Here is a 24124-nt window from a genome sequence, read left to right as displayed (position 1 = left end):
GACAGTGGGGTATTTAGGTCCCCTACTATGATAGTGTTTTGATCTGTTTTCTTTTAGTTCTGCTAGTAATTGCTTTATATATTTCATGGTTCCCTGACTGGGAGCAAAGATATTAATAATTGTTATGTCTTCTTTGTACATGATTCCCTTTATCGTTATAAAGTGTCCCTCAGTGTCTTTCTTTCCATTTTTTTGGTTTGAAGTCTATTTCGACTGATATTAGTACCGCTACTCTCGCTTTTCTCCGAATGCCATTTGCTTGAAATATCATTTTCCACTCTTTTGCTTTGAGTCTATATTTGTCTTTGGAGCTGAGGTGTGTCTCCTGGAGGCAGCATATGTTTGGGTTTTGTTTTTTGATCCATTCTGAAACTCTGCGCCTTTTTCTTGGTGAGTTCAATCCATTTACATAGAGTGATTATTGAAATATGAGTTATTTTTATAGCTATTGTATCTTTTGCTTTCTGGTAGCTCGGTGTTTCCCTTGCTTCCTTGTCCCTGTGTTTCCGTTTTCTTTATTTTGATTGGCACTTGTGGGTTTTCCCTCTGGTCCTTCTTATTTTATGTTATATACTTCAGTTCTGAATCTTTAGTATATGGTTAACATCATGAATATGTAAAGGATAGTTATATATAGTCGTCCATTTTCTTCTGCGCGTGCCTTATCTCCATTCCCCTTTGCAAATTTGGATCTTTGAATCCTCTTGTTTTCAGTCATTGTTATCTCAATTTGTCCCTATGTATGCTGAACGTTCATTACTATCTTGTTATAATAATTCTCTTATTATTTAAGCTTATAATGCCCTTATAATGTTCTTAGTAAGAGCTGCACTCTTCTGCTTCTATTTGCCTCATAGTCCCTTTACTTCTAATTATGTATTTTTATTTTCATTTTGTTTTAGGTGAACTGACCCCATTCAGTATTTCCTGTAGTGCAGGCCTCGTAGTGGAGAATTCCCTCAATTTTTGTATGTCTGGAAAAGTCTTAATTTCTCCTTCATATGTAAAGAAGAGCTTAGCTGGATACATTATTCTAGGCTGGTAGTTCCTTTCGCTTAATAGTCTAAATATTTCATTCCGTTCCTTTCTGGCTTGGAAGGTTTGCGCTGAGAAGTCCGAGGATAATCTAACGGGTTTACCTTTGTAACTTACCGTTTTCTTCTCCCTGGTTGCCCTGAGAATTCTGTCTTTGTCGTTGATTTTTGATAATTTTAATACAATGTGTCTTGGTGAAGGCCTTTATGGGTTGAGATAATTGGGTGTTCTATTGACTTCTTGAATCCAAGCTCCAGCTCATTCCTTAGATTTGGGAAATTCTCGTCAACTATTTGTCTGAAAATGCTTTCTAGTCCCTGCTCCTTTTCTTCGCCTTCGATAATGCCCATTATTCTTATGTTTCCTCTCCTGATGGTATCAGCTAGTTCTTGAATTTCTCTTTCAGTATCTTTCATTCTTCGGTTTCTCTCTTCTTCCTTCTGATTTATTTCTAGATTTATGTCTTCAATATTACTGATCCTTTCCTCCATTTGGTCGACCACATTTCTCAAACTTGCTATTTCATTTTACAACTCTTGCAGTGTTTTTTTGTTTTTGTTTTTGTTTTTTAATTCCAGATCTATTCTGTTCTTTTTGAGGGTTTCAATCTCTTTGCTCTGCTCATCTAGTTGTTTTTCAATTCCTGAAATCGTTGATATGACGCGTTCCGGAACTCACTGAGTTTTTTCAGAAGTACCATCCTGAATTTTCTATCATTTAAGTTGCATATTTCTATGTCTGTAAACTTATTTTCTGGAGCTTTTTCTCTTTCTTTCTGAGATGCCTTGTCATCTAGTTGGTCATGGTGTTTAATGGACAATTTCTCCGCCTGGGCATTAATGGAAGTATATTCCACTGTTTTTCTAGAAAGATTTTTTTATATAAAGGTCTCTCTTTAGCCTGTTGCAAAGAAGACACTTTTCTTTTGGTTTCCAGTAGGTGGCGTCTAAGCCTCTTGGATCCCTACTTTATACAAAGCCTTAAAAATGCTTTATATATTCTGATATTTAATCACACTTGCTACCCTCAGTTTCAGTCCCTGTCAGTGTTAGCAACAGTTTCGGTAGCGTTTTCTCAGATTCCCCTGGAGTTCTGCGGTGTTCAGCCTTGGAGGGTATGGCGGTACTGGCCCTCTGGGTTGGTGGTTGGGTGTTGGGGGCTGCGATTAAGCCTGTTTTGCAAACACAGTCTGTAAAATTCAATTGTTTCTCTGCCAGCCTCACCTCTGCTTTCTGTCCTAATGACTGGGCCCTGCCACCAGCTGGCCACAGAGAGCTCACAGCTTTCCCAGGCAGGGCTATTCAGGGAACTAGCCACTCTTTCACCCCTCCCCCTCCCCCTGCAGGGAGCTCCAGTGGCTGTAAGAGGCAGCTTCTTTATTTCTCCCAGTCTCCCAATCCACTGCCCGACACCCAGGGTTCTGACCTGTGGTAGCTCTTATGCGCAGATCCCATGCTCAGACGGGCTGGTGTGCAGTTTGGCTGTTTTTTGTTGAGTTTTAGATGTTCAACTTATTGTTGTTTCAAGAAGAGAGATCTGGGTATGTCTCTCACTCTGCCATGTTTCAAAGATCTATAATCTTCAGTAAATTTTACAATGATTACTAATACTTTGTGTCAGATAGCTGAGTTTTCTTTAGGGTGGGGAACTTAAAGGCGATGACAAAACACTACTAATCAACTGCATTGTAAACTGATAGGCTCCCATGGATTCTCAAAGGCAAAAGATATCAATGACTTAGGTAGATATATTCATTTCTTACCAGGAAAGACCAGGAAAAAAACTTTCCACATTAGGTCTGCTCAGAAAGCATTGTCCTTGGTGTGGGGAGAAGAAAGAGAGATTGTGCAGGATAATTAAAAGAAACATTTTCTGCCCTTGAGGCTTATAGTATAACCAAATCCCAAAACCATCCCTGTGTCTCATACACTCATAAGTGCTGAACTCATTTATTATAATAGCTTTAGCGGATTCATAGAATTTTCCATACACAGGATCATGTCATCTACAAATTCAGATAGTTTTACTTAACCTTTTCCAGTCTGGATACTAGCCTTAAAGAATGAGTTGGGAAGTGTTCCATCCTCTTTTATTTTTTGGAAAAGTTTGGGAAAAATTGGTATCAATTCTTCTTTTGAATATTTGATAGATATCACCAATGAAGCCATCTGAATCTGGCTTTTCTTCTGGGTATTTTTTAAATATTAATTTAATTGTTATAGGTCTATTCAGATTTATAGTCCTTATTGAATCAGTTTTGATAGGTTGTGTCTTTCCAGGAATTTATTTCATCTAAATTATCTAATTTATTAGAATACACATGTTCGTAGCATTCTTTTATAGTTATTTCTATAAGGTTGTTACTATCTTTTTCATTTCTGATTTTAGTAATATATTTTTTTTAATTTTGGTAAACCGAGCTAAAGCCTTGTCGATTCTGTTGATCTCTTTAAATAAAAAAACAAGTTTTCATTTCATTGCTTCATGTATTTTGCTACTGTCATTAGATACAAACACATTAAAGACTGTTCTGTCTACTTGGAGAATTGACTCTTTTATCCCTCCTTTATCCCTCTTTATCCCTGACAGTTTCCCTTGCTCTGAAGTCTGCTTTGCCTGAAATAGCTACTCCTTTCTCCCCCTCTCTTTTATTCCTTCTTCCCTTTCCTTCCCTTATTTCCTTTGTCATGTCTACTCTAGTGATGACTCCATCAAAAGCATTCTTCATTTGTGTTTTTGACTTCTAGAATTTCCTTTTGATTCTTAAAAATTCCATCACTCTGCTTACATTACCCACGTGTTCTTTCATGTTGTGTACTTTTCCCATTAGAGCTCTAAGTATATTGATCTAAGCATATTAGTTATTTTAAATTGTTTGATAATTCCAAAATCCATGCCATATATGAATCTGATTCTGATGCCTGCTTTGTCTTTTCAAACTGTTGTCTTTTAGTATGCTTTGTAGTTGTTTAAAGTTGGACATGATACCCAGGTGGACTGGGTAAAAGAAACTCCAGTGAATAGGCCTTAAGGTTTGTGGCAGTATTGGGGGGTGGGGGGCGGGGGACAAGGTTCTGTAGTCTTATGATTGATTAGGTCTCAGCCTTAGTGATCATGGGCCCCTGAGATGTGACCTTCAGAACCGCTTCTGTCGTCCTCCTCCCAACCCCATTCAGTTGAGACACAAAGGCTAGAGGGGGCTGGAATTGGCTATTTCCCTTACCCTATTTGGTTAGGTTCTGGTAAAACTCAGTATGATTTGGCTCTAGCAAAATACTTTCTTTTGAGGCCAGGCTTTTGTTAAGGAGAACAAAATTTGGAGGGCATAGTTCTAAATGGTTACTTTCTCTTTCCCCTGTTGAAAACACAAGAAATTTTCTGATACTCACTGTGAGAATCTGGTTGGGCTCCAGAAAGTAAAACTCAAAAAAGTGTGCTCCCAGCCTGGTCTCTAGTTTTTAACTCTGAAGTCAGTGCTCAGTATCTAGAAATTAGTCAATTACTCTTTAAGTATTTCCACTTGATGCTGGTTCCAGTGGTGGTGTCTAGGTGGTTTTTCTTCCATGTAAACTGTGATTTCCTGTATTTGCTTCATGTTCAGGATGGTGGTTTTGTCTTGTGACCCTCAATTCTCTCATGGATCAAAGAATAGTCATGGATTTTCAGTTTTTCAGCATTTAATTATGCTAAGGCATAAAGCATACTTTAAATCACTGTTTCCCAAACTGAAGTCATCTGTGGATTACCTGAACTAATTTGCCATATCTGTGTATAATGTGTAATGTTTCATGACTTTTGCTTTAACCAGAAACAATATAATTTTCTTAACATGTTTTAATGGTATCAGTACAATCATTAGGTGGTGCTTTGGAGACTGATTAGCATACCATGTGAGATATCAAGATTCTTATTAGACTGTGATCAATATTAGTTTCCTACATAGATTTGACATAAAATCGCTGCTTGATGTTACTGTGGAATTTGGATCCAGAATTTGGATCCAGACCTACTATTCTCATCAAGCATCGGACTGAAGTATCAAAATGTTACCCCATGGCTGGTGGAAAAGGAATATGGGTGGGTAGTTGCTAGTGGAATAAATGACACTCTTTGAGTAGCAGTGTTCCCATTTTTATTGAGTGTGTACGACATATGTGGTCAATACTGTTACTTTCATTTGCAGATGGAAGAAAATATAAAAACCTGTTACTTTCATTTGCAGATGGAAGAAAATATAAAAACCTGTACTTGACATTTTATCAAGATTATCTGTCATCAAAATACTCACATCCAGGCTTCTGCAGGTCTAGAATTTTCTTTCCACTGCATAAGAGTATGTAGTGGGAATTCCAGTTGATAACATGTTATGAACGGAGGGAGGGAGGGAGGAAAAGAATCAACATAGTCAAGTTGTCTTAGTCTTCAGGAATTCTGGATTTCGTCCTTGGAGGAGGTCAGGATCTTCCCATGGCCTGGGTCCTCGAATATTCTTCCAGTTATCAAAAGTAGAGTCCTTTATTTTCTATAGAGCCATAAAAATTAAAGTATATATATTAGTGTAGGAGTCCTGTGGCTTTGATTACGACATCTTTGAATGAATGACTAAACGAGTAGAAAGAATCCAGTAGGTCCTCAATTATAATTTTAACAAATAAATCAACCGTATATCAAGCATAATAATTGAAGCAATGACATATTTCTTAGGATTTGGAATTTTTCTTGCTTGCTATTGATGTTAATACCTATCTTTTCCTCCATTAGAATAAAACTATAAAAATATAAAAAAAGAGTCTACATGCTTTGTTTTTCAGAGCACAGAGAAGGGAAGAAGCTGGAAAATTAAAAGTTCAACTCTGAAGGTTGACCTAGCATGATACTGACTAGCATAGGTTAGCATAGGCAATGGCAGTAAATGAGAGAAAAAGAACAAAGGTGGAGACCTTAAAGTCTACTAGAGGGAAATAAGATGATTTTTCTGTCACTTGAAAAATGAGCCTGAGCTTAAGGATGAAAAGACACTCCCCATAAGCTGCCATAAACAAGGCCCTTTCAGGTAATAAAAACTAGTTTAATTACAGCTGGGTCATTGTACTTGCAGTCAGTGTGAAGCGCCTCTCAAGGAATAAAGGTAGGATAAAAGGGGAAGAACAAAAATGTTTCTTCACCCTTCTGACAATAACTTTCACACATCTGCTTTGACTGTTCTGGAAAAACTGAGTGAATAAGATAGAAAAAGAGGCTCAGAGAACACAGAATAGCTTATATCCAGAGACAGGAAAAATAATATTAAGTTTACCTTGACACATGGATTCTAAGCATTACTCTTTCACTAATGAGCTGTATAACCTTGGGCAAGTGATTGAAGCCAATGGCACTAATTACCTCCTAATAACAAAAAGGCCGGACCAAATGGTCTACATGGTTTCTTCAGTTCTCAAATTCTATGGTTTCTAAAAGAATGAAACAGAAAATCTACTCCTAGACAAACCCTCCACGGCATCACTACTAACAATAATGCTTATGCTGAGAAGCAGCAAGTTACAGGACAAAATAATGGGGAAGTAGTGAATGAAATCATTCTCTAAATTTTACTCATGGTTTACCAGGAATTTGTAATAAATATATATGAATGAACAAAATTCTATTAATTTAATGTGCAAGAAAAAGATAAATTATTTTCAAGTATAGTTATGAAATGATCCAAAGTTATAAAAAGGTCTGAAGAAAGAATGGCCTGCACCCAAATAACATTAAGGCAAACATGTTTAAGAGAATGTAAGAATAATTCCTAGATGGAATTGAAAGTTGGTGGAACAGCTATATGTAAAAATGGTCCAGTCTTCAGAGTTCTTTGGTGAAGGAAAGATTCCCTGTAGAATTCTGCAAAACATGCAGTCGCTAATTCTGTAAAACATGCAGAGTCCTTGAAGAGTAAGCTATACACGAACTGGGCAAGACCACGTAAGGATTACTAGTTAACAGACAACTGCTACAGAATTGAGTGTGGAACCAAGTCAAGAAGTGCTGAGGAAAAGCAGTGTCAATATTGGACTTTCAGCCCTGTCAGAGTGGACTTAATACCTAATTGCTATCTTGACATCCAGCTGAGACACCAAAAAGGCTGCTCTTTAAGAGTAAGGATTATACCAAAAGTAGGACCTACTTTACATTCACCCAATAAAGCTTAAAACCGAACCCTGACAAGATCCTTTGGGGAGACAATTTGGAAAACAAGACCCACAAAGAGAGGTTTGAGAAACACCAAAGCCTTTCCACTGTTCTTGCCTTATAAAGCACAAAACCGAGTTCAAAATGATCAGCCAATAATTGAACTGCCTGCTGAAACTTAAATTCTCTTCAATCTATTATTCACAACGCCCACTTTTCAATCAAAATGACCAAACATATAAAGAAACAAAAAAATACAATCCACGGCCCAAAAAATGAACAAACGAAAAGAGAGAACATCCTCCCTCACCACATTCTATAATACAATGTGCTATTTATAAAACTCTTTGAATTTTGCTAATCAAAAAAAAAATGGTGGGAAATGACGCCTCATTATGATTTTAAGTAACATTCCTACTATAAGTTGAACATTTCTTCATATGTTTAAGAAAGAAATTTATTTCCCTTCCTCTGGACTCTTAACATGCTTTGCCCATGTTCCTACTGACCGAGTGAATTGCTGAACTCCTCCTTCATATTGATTCGCAGATGCTCTTCATAATTAAATAAATTAATTTATTATAGTAAGATAAATAATAGTTTTACAATTTCTCATTTAACTAGTGATTTTAGAGACATTATTTTTTTAGGCCAAACTTTTGAAGTTTTAAGTATGAACTCATCAGTCTTTAAAGTTTCTAGGTTTCTTATCACATTTATATAGGCTTTTCTGACTCAAAAAGAATGCCTATTTTTTTCCTAGTAGTTTTAGCATGTTTTTTTATTTTTAATTCTTGATCCATCTATAATTTACTCATTTATAGTATATGAAATATAGATCCATCTGTATTTTCTTTTCAAATGACTATATAGTTATCCTAATACCATATGTTTAAGGTAGATAATTTTTTTCTGCACTGTTAATAATTTAAGTTTACCTTAAGGCAGACAAAACCAGTCACTGACTAGGAAGACTGTTATAAAAGAGAGACTATATTTACATACTGTACCTCATACTCTGATTCCAATGACATTTTATTCATTTTCAGTTTTTTTTCTAATTCAGGATCAATCTGTAAAAAAAAGAGGAGCTATATGTTATTTAAGTCTGTTGGATTTTAAAAAATTATACGAGAGATAGCTGGGATGGTATGGTAAATTACAAACGTATGGCAAAATCTTCCCCGTCCACCCATCCAACCATATAACGATAACTGATATGGTACTACTATCAACAGCAGCTAATACTTCCTGAGCACTTGGTATGTGCCAGGCATTTAGACATATATTACCTCTTTTAATCCTTACAAAAAGCCTATAAATATTATTATGATCATATCTAAGAATAACAGGACACAGGGAGTTTGAATAACTTGTCAAAGAGGCAGAACTTGGCTCTGAATCTTGCTCCTCTGCCTCAAGAAGTCCATGCTATTAACCACCACCCTAAACTGTTATTACACAGAAACGTTATAAAAAAATACCAATAGAATGCTGCTCTTGAAACAAAAAAGAACATCTTCCATATGCTAGAAACAAAGAAGTTACCCATGAAAAACTTAGGATTCCATAGTGGTAAAGAGGAGCTGATGCCATATTCCCTCTGTGTAGCAAAGTCTTTAGGAAAGAATGTGATTGCTGAAATTAATAAATGAACAACTACAACAAAACCCAAGTTAGATTAAAAGAGATAGCTGAACAGTGACTGAACACAGCTTAAGACCAAATTAGTACACTAGAAATACAACCTGGGGATTCCACTAGAAATGATACACAAAGAGATGAGATGAATGAAAGAAAAGGTATATTATGAAAGCTAGATCCAAAAGTTCTAACATGTCATTAAGGGTTTAGAATTACAGAGTAGAAGAAGGGCAATAATTAATAAATCAGTAATTAAATGAATACCATATAGAAAAGACATGAGTCTTCAGACTAAAAGAACACAATAAAAAGACTGCTCATCAGCAACTTAAACTATATCTTCAGTGTTGATATTGAGAAAGGATTATTTTGAACCTCAGTTTTACTTTTACTATATTCTCATTTCTTCTTTCTTGGCTTCTACTTGATGGAGTTTTTCTCTGTCACTGTTTTGACTGGTAGAAATACCTACACAAATACCAATAATCTCAGTAAATGTTGAACTCAACTATTAGAGATTTTTCTGACTGAAAGTTTTAGAAATCCAGCTATATACTACTTACAAGCAATGTACTTTAGAAAATGAAGGCATAAGGTTGAAGGCAGAGGGTTACAAAAAAGATACAACACAAAAAATACTAGTGGGGGTGGGGGACTCAATACATAGCAATATATATATATATATTTTTCCGGTTTTCCCAAGGAGTTTACTTGGGCAGACCAGGGAACAGGAAGGCCTTGCATCTAAAAGAGGGTGTTAGGCCTGTTGATGGTGAAGCGTGGCTTGTGCTAGTGATGAAGGACCCAGTGGCGAAGCGAGAACTTGACCCTGGAGTCGTGAAACTGCTCAACTTCCGGTGGCAGCACTTGCTGGCTGCAATCTCCTCCAACTTCCTGATCTGGATTGGGTGGGCACCGGCAAGGTGCCTGGCCCCCAGGTCTCGGGAGCACTGGGTGACTGCGCCTGCAGCAGTCAGGTCACGTTATTTCTTGTATATGCTGTGGGTGCTGCTCCGGGAGTCGTAGTGCAGCCAGATAATAAAGTTCTTCACCCACGGGGATTTATCGAACATCTGCCCATAGCAGACAATTTCCCCTGAAGACTTCTTCATCTTCGGCTGAGACACAAAATACCAGAAGCGAGACTTGGTCACATGGTTAGGCGCGAAGATGCGCATGCGGCAGAGGGGCGGCGGGTAGCACTTGGGGGTGGGCAGGCAGCGCCCCACAACCTGTGTTCTCACAGCGCGCAGGAGGCCTTCATAGCTCTCTTGCCACGTTCGCCACCATCCGCAAAAGGCACATGGCAATATTTTTAATGGACAAAATATTTGTGGCAAACAGCATCAAAAAGGTACATTTTATACTGATAAATAAACAGTTTTTCAAGAAGATATTAGGATTATAAAATATTACATGACTACATTGCTTTGAAATTTATATAGCAAAATAGAAATATAAGAAAGAAATACACAGAACATATAAGAGGAGTTTAACATATCTTTCCCAGAAACTAACAGATCAAGCAAATTATAAATAAACATGATTTTTGAAGATATAAGTAAAATAATTAACAAGTTTTTTCTAATAGGTATATACAGAATTTTGAGCCCAGCAAATTTAGATTGCCATTGTCTCCTCAAAAACACACATTAACCTCACATAACTGCCCTGCACCCCGAACATCCTTCTTTTGTCTTTAGCTGAAGATGATATTTAAGGTGATGGCCTGGACTATTTTGTGGAGAGTTTTACTGTTTTTCTGATTATCTCCCATAGATACAGGAGCTATACATGTTATTAAACTTCTGTTTGTTTTTCTCTTGCTAATCTGTCTTTTATTACACAGGGAATATCAACCAAGAAACACAGAAGGGTAAAGAAAAAATTATTTTTCCTCCCCTTTAATTGATTCAATCAATGAATTCGATCTATGAAAAATAGTTTAGAAATTATGCAATAGAGGTGACAAAGGGTACAAATACTCAGTAACCTAGCAATTCTTTTTTAGTACATGTGGAATAAAAGAAATACATAAGAATGTTCGGAGCAGCATTATTTTCACTAAGCAAAATTGCAAATGAATCCAAAAGTCTAACAGTAAAATGGATAAATAAATAATGGTACTATTTAGTGGAATACCACATAGCAATGAATGAATCATAGGATCAACAAGTATGGCCCATGGACCAAATCTAGTGTCAAAATTAACAGAAAGAAACCTCATTTAAAATCAAGTTGGGAGGCTAGGAAGGAGAATTCTCGTGACCTACATTGATCACGGAGCTCAAGAGGAAGAACTCTGTGTTTATAATAGCTCTCCCAATTTCCTCTTCTCTATAAAAGAGTTTTCTCTCCTTTGTTTCTCAGTATTTGCTCATGGTTCACCATTAGATTACATGTCCTGAATTGCAATTCTTTGTTGTTCCTAAATAAACCCACTTTGCTAAAAAAATATCTGGCTGTTTAAAGTGTTTGTTTAAGATAAACACTAGTCTAACAAACATCTGTTTTTGTAAATAAAGTTTTATTTGAACACAGCCATGCTCATTTGTTTATGTTTGTCTATGGCTGTTCTTAAGCTACAATAGTAGAGTTGAATAACTGTGAAAGACTCTATGGCTCACAAAGTCTAAAACAGTTACTATCTAGCTCTATGCAGGAAAAGCTTGCTGACCCTTGAATTTAGAGCTAGAACATAGATGAATTTCATACATGTAATATTAAAAAAAAAGTCAGACAATCAACAAAATGATAAGGCAACCTACTGATTGGGAGAAAATAACTGCAAATCATATATGTGATAAAAGATTAATATCTGAAATATAAACAGAACTCATACAACTCAATAGCAAACAAACAAACAAACATTATGATCTAAAAATGGGCAGAGGATCTGAATAGACATATTCCAAAGAGGACATACAGATAACCAATGTGTACATAAAAAGATGCTCAGTATCACAACCATCAGGGAAATGCATACAAAAACCAAAATGAGATATCACCTCACACTTGAGAAACAGTATGGAGGTTCTTCAGAAAATTTAAAACAGAACTAACATATGATCCACCAATTCCACTTCTGGGTATTTATCTCAAGAAAACAAAAGCACTAACTCAAAAGATATATATACACCCCTCAAGTTCACTGCAGCATTATTCACAATAGCCAAGATGTGGAAACAACTTAAGTGCCCATGGATGGATGAATGGATAAAGAAAATGTGATTATATATAATGAAATATTACTCAACCACAAAAAAAGAATGAAATCCTGACACTTGGCGACAACATGGATGGATTCTGAGGGCATTAAGTTAGACAGAGAAAGACAAATACCATATTATCTCATTTATATGTGGAACCTACCAAAAAAAAAGAAAAAAAGAAAAGAAAGAGAAACCAAATTCATAGATACAGAGAACAGACTGGTGGATGCCAGGGGCCAGGGGCCGGGGGCTGGGGGGGTGGGGGGGGGCTGGGGGCTGGGGAGGCTAGGGGGGTGGGGGAGTTTGGTAGGCAAAATGGGTAAAGGGGGCAAAAAGGTACAAATTTCCAGTTATAAAATAAATAAGTCATGGGATGTAATGTACAGCATGGCAACTACAGTCAATAATAATGCACTGCATATTTTAAAGTTACTAAGAGAGTAAATCTTAAAAGTTCTCATCACAAGAAAAAAAGTTGGTAATTATGCATGGCGATGATGTTAACTAACTTATTGTGGTGATCATTTTGCAATATACACATATATTGAATCATGTTGTACACCTGAAATTAGTATGTTACATATCAATTATACTCCAATTTAAAAAGTCAGACAAAAGGATATATATTATTTTATTGATATAAAATTCAAAGTAAAAAAATTAACCACAGTATTCTGTGATTTATTCTGAAATGGTAAAAGCAAGGAAGTAATTACTACAAAAAGCAAGGTAATATTTATCTTTGGGGCAAGAGAAGGCCATTGGAATCAGGAAGAGGGACTGGAAAGGAACACGTGCCTGCAGTGCTAACAATTTTCTATTTCTTGACATGAACAGTGGTTACCTGGATGTTCAGTTTATAGTAATTCATCAAATTATACATGTATGTTGAATGCACTCCTTGGTTTCTGTGCTATATTTCACACACACACACACACACACACACACACATAAATAAATAAAATAATTAATTACTATATTAATAACTGAATTATGCAAAAGGAATAAATCACAAACTCCCTCAATATGGTTTTGATATAAGGAAGAGGCAGCAAGAGAACTAAATATTAAACCAAGCTATATTCAGAGGCTGCAATGTGCTGCCTGACCATGAGAATCCTACAAAAACAAAGAAAGATTCCAGCTGGGATCATTCACAACCCATTTACCCATAACATGAAAGGAAAACAGTCTTTAAGTAGTACCCTACACAAAATAAACCTAACCATTCATTCCCTACAGCCAGACCATGGGGAATCTATAGAACAAAGGTTGGGATTGCTAGCATGCCTTTAACACTATATACCCATTCTTTTCACCCTGCATACCCATACTATCAAAAGAAAACAGGGAAACAAACTCGTTAAATTATAATTCATAGAAACTAACAATGAGATATGAACTGAATTCCCAGAATATTTGAGGTCCCTCTCATTGTTCAGGTCTCTGTCTCATTCTCTGTCTCTGAATGGAGACCATGCTTTGTCTTTGGAGCATTATTCCTTCTCTAATAAACTATCTTTTTGTCTCTATCTCTGGCATGCACTTGAATTTCTTCCTGCTCGAAGTCAAGAACTCTCTCTTTCTCAATGTAGGACTTGAGTCGTCACTCAGTGGGATTCACCCAATCCTGCATCATTTTCAACTGAGAACATGGCAAATCACATAATGCTGGTGAAGAAAAAAAAAACCTGGCTAAATTATTGAGAGATAACATGACTGTACTTTGAGTGATTTTAAAGAGATTTTCAGTGTTAATTTTGATAGTGTGCAATTGTATAATTTCTGCCTTACTGACAAACATCAAAAACAAACCCCTAACTCAGATGCCACTCTACTGTATAACATTTTGATAAACCATCTTTCTGTGTCTTTATTTTCTAAACAAAATGGGATTAAAATGTATCCAATGGCTTCAAAGTAATTTACAAAATCAAAAATCAATAACAACAAAGAAACTATTATCTGCATTCTCTCAGGATTTCAGAGATTAAAGACCCACCAGGGGCAGGTGAAGTAAAGAGCTGAGAGTTGAAAGGCCATTTTTATCCCTGGGTATACTTGCCAAACCAGAAAGCGCTACAGGATAAGAACAAAGGCTTAAAACCAGGTAGAGAGCTGCCTACTGGGTGTTAGAGAAACCATCACACAGGGATAGTGATGACAAAAATACAGATCAAGGGTCTTACATACCCAACATGGACACACCTCAAAGATAGTTTCTAAATTCTGAACTCATAACACGAGCATACACAGCACGGTTGGAAATCTCTGAAAAGTAGAGCTGAATTTCCTGGAGTCCCAGTTGAAAGTCACATAGGGCCATGCCTTAGGAATAGAGAAGAAGCAGAGTTATTTCAACTGCAGCCAAGCCATGACTTGGCTCACTCCTGGATAGTATCAAAATCAGCTCTCCCACTCTATCTGCATAGCAGAAAAAAGATAAACCTTTTCTGGAGAAAAACAATATTATATGGAACCTCCACAGTTGTCTACAAACAATGTCCAATACTTAATTTTAAAAAATTACAAGGCATGTTCAAAGAGAGAACTATCTAACCCAAAAACCAAGAAAAAAAATTACACAATGAAAGCAGATCTATAGTTGATCTTTGTGTTAGAGGCTTTAAAAGTAACTAATACATGTGTGTTCAAGATACTGAAGGAAAAAATAAAAATATGACTTCATGGAAGATTTCCCCATAGTATTAGAATATATCATTAAGAATTAAATGTGTATTTCAGAACTAAAAAACACTACAAATTAAATTATAAAATCAAGGATGACTTTAATAAGACATTGGACACAGCAAAAAATTCGTTTAATGACTAGAAAATAGAACAATAGAAAATATACAAATTAAAATTTTAAAAAGAATGGAGGAAAATAAAACATTAAAAAGCTAATAAACATCTTGGACATAATTAAAGAGTTTAACATTCATGTGGATTGGAATCTCATAAAGGAAGCAGAGAGAAAACTGGGCAAAATAAACATATGACAAGACAGTAACAATTTTTGATTTATGTTTTCTGTGCTTTTTTTCATTGAAATCTTCAAAGAAATCAGAAGACAATTTGAAACTCCATTTTCAAATCAGAGAACCTAGGAGCTAAGACGAACATTTTACTGTCATGATTCAATTCATCACTTGATACACTATAGAAAGCACAATCCTTGGTAAGATTTAATAGAACTAGCTCTATATTATAAGGGGTCAACACATCTGTGTTACCAAAATTTCCTCTTTCATTTCAGGATTATTTTAGTTCTAATCTCTGGATCATAAAAATGGAACTTTCTCAGTTTCATAGCGCAATCAAGGGCATAGTATGACAACGCATGTTCTCATTAGTGTAGTACATACAAGGTTACTCAGCAACTGCTATTTTCAGCTAAGCATTGGTGTTTTGGGGGGGCAACAAGTAAAGCGGATTTAAAAAGTACTCGCCTGTCTCATCCTGAACTTGTGAGATTCAGTCTTCATATGTGTTTTGACATCCCTGTCTCCACCATGCCCAATCTCAAGTTCTGTTTTGCATATTTTGTGGTATGCTCTATTTTGGTTATTTAACTCCCTAATCCAGTTCTGTGTCCTTCCAACTGTCATTAAAATAAGTCATTTAGCTTTCTTTTTCAGTGTTGTCTGGATCATACTGACATTGGTATTCTAATTGTTCTCATTTCCATTATCTGAATCTTAGAAAACCTGGTCACAATATTTACAGTGTTAAAAATTAAACTATCACTATTTCCTTGCAAAGTACAAAGCCATAAAAGACTGGAAATGCTCAGGATTATAACACACTTCCTTGCCCACTTATATTGTATTACTTGGAGTGATGCAACAATGGATGACCTATTATTGTGGATCCACTGTTGTCGGCATTAGGAGTCAGGAGAAAAAAGAGTAATGGCTACTAAGGAAGGCAGATAAACTATGTCATACCTACTTGTACAAACTGTGTCAAGCTATTGCTTTCAGTTTATTTTCTTACCCCGTCGCATGGTTTCTGTACTTTCCTTTCAACCTTCTATACATATGACCGAAAAGCAGGAATTTTTGTATGCCGAGACGCTGGACTTTCAGTCCTAAAATTAGGACAGTTCCAGGAAAACTAGGATGGCTGGTCACTCTGAATCAATACCATCTTTCTCCACCCTTCTCAAAACTTCTCAACTGAACTAATCTTCTCTCGCTCCTTCTCAACCAAATTTGTCCTCTCAAGCCCAGTCTTGACCTCAGCAATCTCACCCTCTTGACTGCCCCGCCCTGATCTCAATCTCTCAACCCTTAAAACCCCCATCAACTTCAACCAATCTTATCCGCTCGATTCCTCTCAAATTTAGTCTATCTCATCCTCTCTACTCTGTCTGAACTCAACCTCCCCTAAACACTGGCTCTTCACTTCACCTGAGTTTGACTTCTCAACATCAACCAACCTGAACCTCTCAATCTCAGTTGGTCTTGCCCTCTGATCCTTCACACCTGAACTTTGTCCCCTCTGCCTCCTTCCATAGACCTTTACCAACCAGACCTCTAAACTTGCTGTCATGACTTCAACTGACTTTGTCCTCTCAACTTCAACCAACCTCATTCTCTCAATTTTACCCAACTTAGTCCTCTTAACTTTAACCCGATAGACCTCTTCTGTTATCCCAATCACCTCATTCTCTTTCCTTAACTGAATGATTACCACCACCATTTATCCAATCCTCAAAACCGAAACCTCGAGTCATCTGAGATTTATTCATATTTTTACATTATATACATCACATTAGTCATCAAATACTATCAATTCACTGCTAAATATTTTTCTGGAACCCATTTATTTTTCTCTATCTTCACTGCAAATGGTTTATTTCAAATTCTATTATTGTTCAGCTATACTGCTGTCAAAGCATCCTAACAGGTCTCTCCACCACCTATTGAAACAATCTCTTCTCTTCTTTCTTGCTCCTACAATCCTCATCCACCCTGTACTCTGTTGCTAGAGAGATTTTTCTAAAATGAAAATGATCATATGCCTAATACTCCCTCTTTGTTATAAAATATTAACCGTTTCCACCATTTAGTTCCTAGTCATTCTTAAAGCCTTGATTCAAAAGTTGATACTTCTAGGAAACCTTCTCAGATACATACCCCTTTCCCAAGTCTAAACTCTATGCCTCTCCTTGAAATTTTAGTAATGTTTTATACAAAATTCTAATACATTTTACTGGGCACTGTTATATTATATGTTTAGGTACATGTTTATATTAGGTGTCTTCCAGACTCTATTATGCTATAAGCTTTGTAAGAACCAGTTTCTTAAATCTTTACCTGTAGGATCTAACACATGATAAACATGTGACAAATACTCAATTATTTTTCAAATACATACATGTCATCCTACTTCCAAAAGTCAGGTTACTATAACTTTCATCTTAAAGCAAAAGAGAAAGAATTCCTTAATAAAAAAAATTGGCATGCTTACAGAAACTTTTGAACTCAGTTGATAATTGCTCTAGTCCCTCATAGAAACTACATATTTTTTAAAAATGTAATATTTATTCTAATACCTACTGTCTTTAAGACTAGCTGGAGTTTGATGTTTCTCTTAAACCGCAAAATTAACTGAGACAATTGAATAGGTCTTTAATACTTTTTACTTTTCTACCTATATTACAGAGGTCTGCTCATGAAACACACACACACACACACACACACACACACACACACACACACACGCGTAAACTTAGGGAAAAAACCTCCAATAGTAGATGTGTGCCACAAACCAAAGCTACATACTTATGAATGAAATTAACCAAAGTTCTTATGCAACGTCTGGCCTGAATTTGAAGTAATTGTATAATCTATAGGGTGAAAACACCAGCTCTACCCCTAAATAGCCATGTGACCTTAGGCAAGTTACTTAAGCTCTCTGAGCCTTGGTTTCCTTGCCTGTAAAATAAAGACAAATATATATATTTGTCTTTACCTGTAGGTTCTAACATATGAATCAGTACAGTCTCACCACAAAGGCATACTTATAAAAAGGATACCTAAAAGATAGGTACCACTATTTATAATGAAAAATAATTTTCCTTTCTTTTCATATTAGTTACTAAAGATGAACAGCACTTTATAAAATCACTGATATTAATATGAAATACTAACTTATAATTGAAGTAACAAAATAAAGTGAAATTTTTGTCTCATGTTTTTTAGTCTTCTCTAAATCCCAGAAACAACCAGACCAGAGCATATGTTGCAGCAGAAAGCTAACGATATTGAAAATTTTCTAGTGAATGAGAAAGATCACTAAATTCTTTACATTTCATGTTTCATTTTCATGTGATTGTTAATGTTAAGAGCCGAAAGATCATACATCAGCCTTGAAAAACAAAAGAATACTCATACTGCTTAGTATATGAGTATACACATCTCCTAAACCAGAACATGCATATATACAGACACACGTCAAACTCCAATTACAGTTCTTACTTTAGTCTTCACAGCATCATAACGGATTTGTGAAAACTCACGAAGACCAAAAGAACCTCCAACAATCAACAACTGAAACAAAGAAAGAAAAAAAATTAAAACAGAAGGGGAGAATTCAGTCTACCTATAGATTATTTATCTAAATGCCAACAGTGACAGATAATACAAAATCCTATATAGATTATTGTTACTGGTTACCATCATCTTTCAGAGTAGATGCAGTATATATACTGTCACTGGGAAACATTTTAGTACATTACCAAATACCAAAATCAGTACCTCATACCTGTATTTGACCTTATGCTTTAAATAACATCATCACAAGCTTTATATTAGTTGATTCTTACAAAAGATCTATGAGCTAAGGGGAAAAAAATCAATTTAATAGATGAGAAAATAAAAGTCAACTAAATGACTTGTCCATGATTACAATGGGTAAAGCCAGGAATAAAATTCTGGCCTTGTTTCTTCATGACCAAAATTCTTTCAATTTTATGATTTTACAAAATAAGCCTATTGAAGAGCATTTTTCTTCATTTTATTACCAAGTGATAAAATAATCTCGTGAATATACTTCTAAGGATGTGGTAAATCTTAAAAGAGTCCTCGAATTGTCATTGCTGCTTTATCATCTCCTCCAATAACCTAATGGGCTTTAATTCTTCATCCTAAAGCTGCAAAAGTCCAGCAATATGGAAAAATATTAAGTATCATCCCTACTTTCCTTTTTATATCGATATATTAATATTACCAATTAAGGAATACAAAAAGGTATAAAACATTATAAAATAGAAAAATTTATAATTATGAAGTTGACACACTTTGAAGTTACAAAACCTTGAGGGTATAAATTTCAAAACCCAATAAATCTGACAACATAAGATTTAAAACATCTATCCCAACAAATAAATGAAGTAAAAACAACATAAAATCTAAAGACAATAAATCAGGTAAATATCTGTTACATATAAGCAATTAATACTTGCAATGTCAATGTGTAAGAATTCTTTGTAAAGTGAAATAACTTGTCTCTTAGTTTCAATAAAAAGATACACCCCTGGTTTTCCTAACTCTTCAGTTTCCCTCTATCCATTCTTTCTCACCTTTTCAACCTCGAAATGATGGAGTACCCTCAAAAGACTATCCTCAAACCTCTTCCTCCTATTTACAACCAACACTGAGACCCTTGGTGATGCCCACTTATTTAGATATGGCCTCTATAACCTAACAACCTCCAAATGCACATTTTCAATGAGAAATATCCCACTTAAGATCTGCTTTCCTATTTAACATCTCCACTTGAAAGGTATACACAAATTAACATTTAACCAAAAAAAAAAAAAAACCAAAACAAAACAAAACAAAACAAAACCCCTCTACTTTCAAAATATTTCTTGAATCTGAAATTTTTAACTATATCCTCTTCTAATACTGTAGTTAATAATGTAGTCCAGGCCACTATCATCGCTATTCCGGGCTACTGCCATCATAGAAGTTACAATCACATGTTACAATCACATTTTAAAAATCATTTGGTCTTTGTCCTGGGTTTCTGGTAGAGACTACCATGTAATTTCCTGAGTGCTTTAAAAATATAAACTATAATACATCGACCTCTCTGAAAGGCTGCTACAGTGTGGCAGGAGCTGTGCTAAACACTCAATTCACAAGGTTTTATTTAACTCGACAACGACCCTGGAAGAACTGAGCCAGTTCACAAACTAGGAAGCTAAAGTATGGAGATGACCGAAAATGTACAGTTAAATTAAGTAAATACATCTAGTTCCAACGATCCAGAGTATCTTCAAGCTGTAGGGGAAGAGGGTGGGGGGAGCTAGTTTAGTAATCATCCACACTTGGGTTAAAATCTGGTTCTGACATCACTCTCTGAAGCAGCAGGGATGGTAATAGGGGACCCTCGAGAACCCACTAATGGCTGGAGACTAAAACAGCCTAAAAGCTCTCAGCCTATCGCCAGCTCCTTCCTAACCCAGGTTGCCGTCCGGGCCTTACATATCCAACCAGCCGAACTTGAGGTCCAACCTCTTCCGCAATCCCGCCCCCACACCTTTTTCCTCAATGCACTCACCAACATGGGGACTCCGTAGCGAAGGGTCTTGTTCTTGCGCAACGTGCGCGTCACCCAGTGTATAAACATGACTGAACTCTCAGATCCGCCGAGACGCCCCGCCAAACAGGCCCGGCGCGGCCTCGCGAATCTCAGCGGCTCAAGCTCCCTCCCAGACCAAGGACGTCTTAGACTCAGCTCCTTAACTTAGCCTTCGGCAGCATGGTCCGCTCCTGATAGGCCTCCGCCAGGCAAAACCAATCGATCCATCGTAACATACTCGCTCCTCCGTTCGGAAATTCGCGTGTCGGAGCTTTGGTTCCCGCAGGCTGGCTTGCAATAGAAACTTAGGGATTTAAATCATATTGATACTCATCGTCAAATGGTGCGGTACCTCCCATGTTCTGGGGCTTGACCAACATCTTGTTAGAACATCCCTGACTGCTCAAGTCAGCTAAGGGGGCCGCGGGGCGGGTGGAGCTATCCTCTATGGCTATTCGTGGGACGGAGAGTTTACCAGATTAATAAAGATTTTTTAGAAATAAATCGCCACGAAAGGCTAGGTTGAATGGTAATCAGAGTAACGTCTTGCTGTCACTGAACCTTTAATGTTAATGCTTTTACTGTGAAATAGTCTGTAATCTTCAGTCTTTTATGAATGTTGATTTTTCACTCACTCAGCACACCTTTTTTGTGGGTAATTAGAATGCTCCAGGAACACAAGAGATGAAAAGATATGACCCCCCCCCCCCCCTTTAAGCTGGCAATCTAATGGGCACGCAAAAGGTAATTCACAGATAGCATCACCTACCAAGTACTACATAGTCACTCCAACTTTCTTAGCAAGGAATTTAAGGCAATTTGTAAAAATACTTTCGTCTGCCTTTTCTGCCACTTCTCCTCATTCACTCCATACTCCCTCCTGGAGGAGATATTATTCCCTGAGTATTCCACGAACTTCCACATCTTCAAAATGCAGCTTCAGAGACACCAGGTTCTTGAAGCCTCCCTTACTGGAGAGGCAATGTAAATTATTCCCTGCTGGGAGTCCCAGTAGCCTTTGACTAATATGTGCAACATAGCGCTATTATATAGTTCTGATGCAGGACATGGCGAATCCCCAAGTGGGAACTCAAGTCCTACACAGAGACAGAGACAGAGGCCTTGACTTCCTGCAGGAAAGAATTCAAGCATAAGCCAGAGTTAGAGACAAAAGGAAAGTTTGTTAGAGAAGGAATAATGTTCCACAGACAGATGTGGTTTCCTCTCAAAGAGAATGCGAGAGACCCCTAGTATTCAGTTTTATATCTGTTTTTTTCCTTTCAGGATATGGCCATGCAGCATTGAAAGCACGAGAAGTAGTTAGTTATCTCAGCAGGAATCTTCCTGTAGGTTCCCTGTGGTCTGGCTGTATGGTTGATCAGCCAGGCTCCCATGTCTAGCAGCTTGTAGCAGGCTATGAATACAACCCGATTTAATATTTAGTCAATTTGTGTAGTTCTCATGCCTCTTCCCCGTATCAGTGTTAGTGTATAGTCATTGTTCACCAAATAACATATAAGCAAAATGAAAATAGGAGAGTGGAAAGAATATTTCTGTTTAAATTTGAAACAGAGTTTTCTTTTGGCTTCTACAGCTAAATAAATGAGTTGCCCTCCCATGCAAAAAAAAAAAAAAAAGCATCACCTAAGCTGAACCAACAGAGATTTTGAAGAGATCAGGACAAGGCTACTAATACTTCCCATACACTTATTTCTCCAATCTTCCCTCACCCCAGTCTCTTCAGGGAAGAGACACCTTGCAAACCTACAGACTAGATCAGTAAGAAAGGTAGGAGAACTTAACCTGAGAAGTGAAGTCAAACTATATAGTTGGGAGTGCTGGGAGAAAATTATGTAGCAGTATGGGAAAGAGTCTGGAGCATTTGTAGAATTCAAGAGGAATTTAGGATTAGAGAGATGGGTTTTTAAACAGGGTTGCTATCATTTACAAATAGTCTCCTTTATTGTTGTGATTCTTTTGTATTTTATTTTGGATTGTTTGACTTCTGCTTTTTGTTGTGTGTTTGTTTAGTTAATCTTTGAGCAGAGAATCATATAGGGCCATAGGGTTTATTAGAAAATGTATTGTGAAGTATGCAAAATCTGTATTTGGCATTGCCTCTCTCCTTATTCTTATGCTTTGGATATTTCAGAACTCATACAGCATCCAGGTTAGTTAAGTGAATTATTTTTCTCAATTCCCTTTCAGATCCTGGGTGCCAAGGGCACGATTCTAAAAGTCTAGACCTTTTCCTACCTTTTAACTACATAAAACATGACCTTACTGGGTCTGACTCCAATAAAGCTCTATACTCAGCTAGTAGTTAATAATGGATTAAATAATATACCTATATTCTAGGTAATGCTATAGCTGATAATCTGTTAACCTTTTCTGATCAAGCATGTATTCGATTTAAATGAACACGGATCTTCAGGCTCTCATTGGTTCAATAATTCAAATAAGCATTTGAGAACCTTGAGATGGTCTGTCTATATGTGTATTTTGTTTTGTTTAAAGCACTTGAGTAACATCTGTTGTCCACCACTGGTTTAAAAAAAAATGTCAAATATCATTGTACATATAAAGTTTTCTATAAATCAAAACATAATGCATCCTTCCACAGATAATTAAATAAAAAAGATATGGTACATGTATACAATGGAATACTACTCAGCCATAAAAAGGATTAAATATTGCCACTTGCAACAATATGAATGGATCCTGAGAGTATTATGCTAAGTGGAATAAGTCAGATGGAGAAGGACAAGAACTCATATGTGGTATATAAACCAAAAAGCAACAAACGAGCAAGCAAAACAAATAAACAAAAAAATCATAGACACAGAAAATAGAATGGTGGTTACCAAGGAGGAAGAAAGGTGGGGGGAGGAGGAAGAGGGTAAAGGGGGTCCAATATATGATGATGGAAGGAGACTAGATTTCGGATGGTGAGCATACAGTAGAGTATACAGATGTCATAAAGTTGTACACCTGAAATTTATATAATGTTATCCCAACAAATTTAATTTAAAAAAAAACACACACACATCCAATAAAACTAGAACATGACACCTAAAAAGTGAATCTATTTCTTAAAGTAACCACTTCAAAATCAAGTAACACTATTTTACAAACTAAAAAAGTTTTTTAGTTTTATTGAGATATAATTGACATACAACATTGTATAAGGTTAATGTGTACAACATAATGATTTGACATATGTATATATTGTGAAATGATTGCTACAATGTTTAGTTAACATCTATCATCTCACATAGTTACAAAATATTTTTTCCTTGCCATGAGAAATTTCAAGATTTACTATAACACTATTAGTAACACTATCTTGAATACCTCCCAAATCAAGGATATAAAAATATAAATTATAAGTTATATATTAAAAAGGAAAGAACTTCATATGAAATCCTATGACTTAGGATGACAGAAAATAAATTTTCAACTTAGAA

General features: G+C 36.3%; 1 protein-coding gene and 1 pseudogene across 1 annotated transcript; both read right to left on the bottom strand.

The window, feature by feature from the left end:
* Positions 1–5144: 5144 nt before the first annotated feature.
* LOC105310078 (cytochrome c oxidase assembly protein COX16 homolog, mitochondrial) lies at positions 5145–20850 on the bottom strand. Its single transcript, XM_011386297.2, has 4 exons — positions 20637–20850; positions 18548–18619; positions 8214–8276; positions 5145–5557 (listed from the first exon to the last, which is right to left on the bottom strand). Exons 1-4 carry the CDS (start codon positions 20703–20705, stop codon positions 5441–5443), a joined length of 321 nt encoding a protein of 106 aa, XP_011384599.1. The 5' UTR covers positions 20706–20850; the 3' UTR covers positions 5145–5440.
* On the bottom strand, positions 9552–10187 carry LOC105310080 (annotated as a pseudogene).
* Positions 20851–24124: the final 3274 nt, after the last annotated feature.

Source organism: Pteropus vampyrus, unplaced genomic scaffold (assembly GCF_000151845.1).
Source record: "Pteropus vampyrus isolate Shadow unplaced genomic scaffold, Pvam_2.0 Scaffold1052, whole genome shotgun sequence".
Lineage (NCBI taxonomy): Eukaryota > Metazoa > Chordata > Mammalia > Chiroptera > Pteropodidae > Pteropus > Pteropus vampyrus.
This window is presented reverse-complemented; position numbering and strand designations above follow the sequence as displayed.

What these genes read in the sequence shown, in the direction of transcription:
- LOC105310078 (XM_011386297.2), bottom strand. Translation starts at nt 20,705, where the DNA reads ATGTTTATACACTGGGTGACGCGCACGTTGCGCAAGAACAAGACCCTT. An exon ending in GCTACGGAGTCCCCATGTTG is followed by an intron (nt 18,620 to 20,636) that starts GTGAGTGCATTG and finishes TCTTTGTTTCAG; the next exon opens with TTGTTGATTGTTGGAGGTTC. An exon ending in CATTGGAATCAGAGTATGAG is followed by an intron (nt 5,558 to 8,213) that starts GTACAGTATGTA and finishes ATGGCTCTATAG; the next exon opens with AAAATAAAGGACTCTACTTT.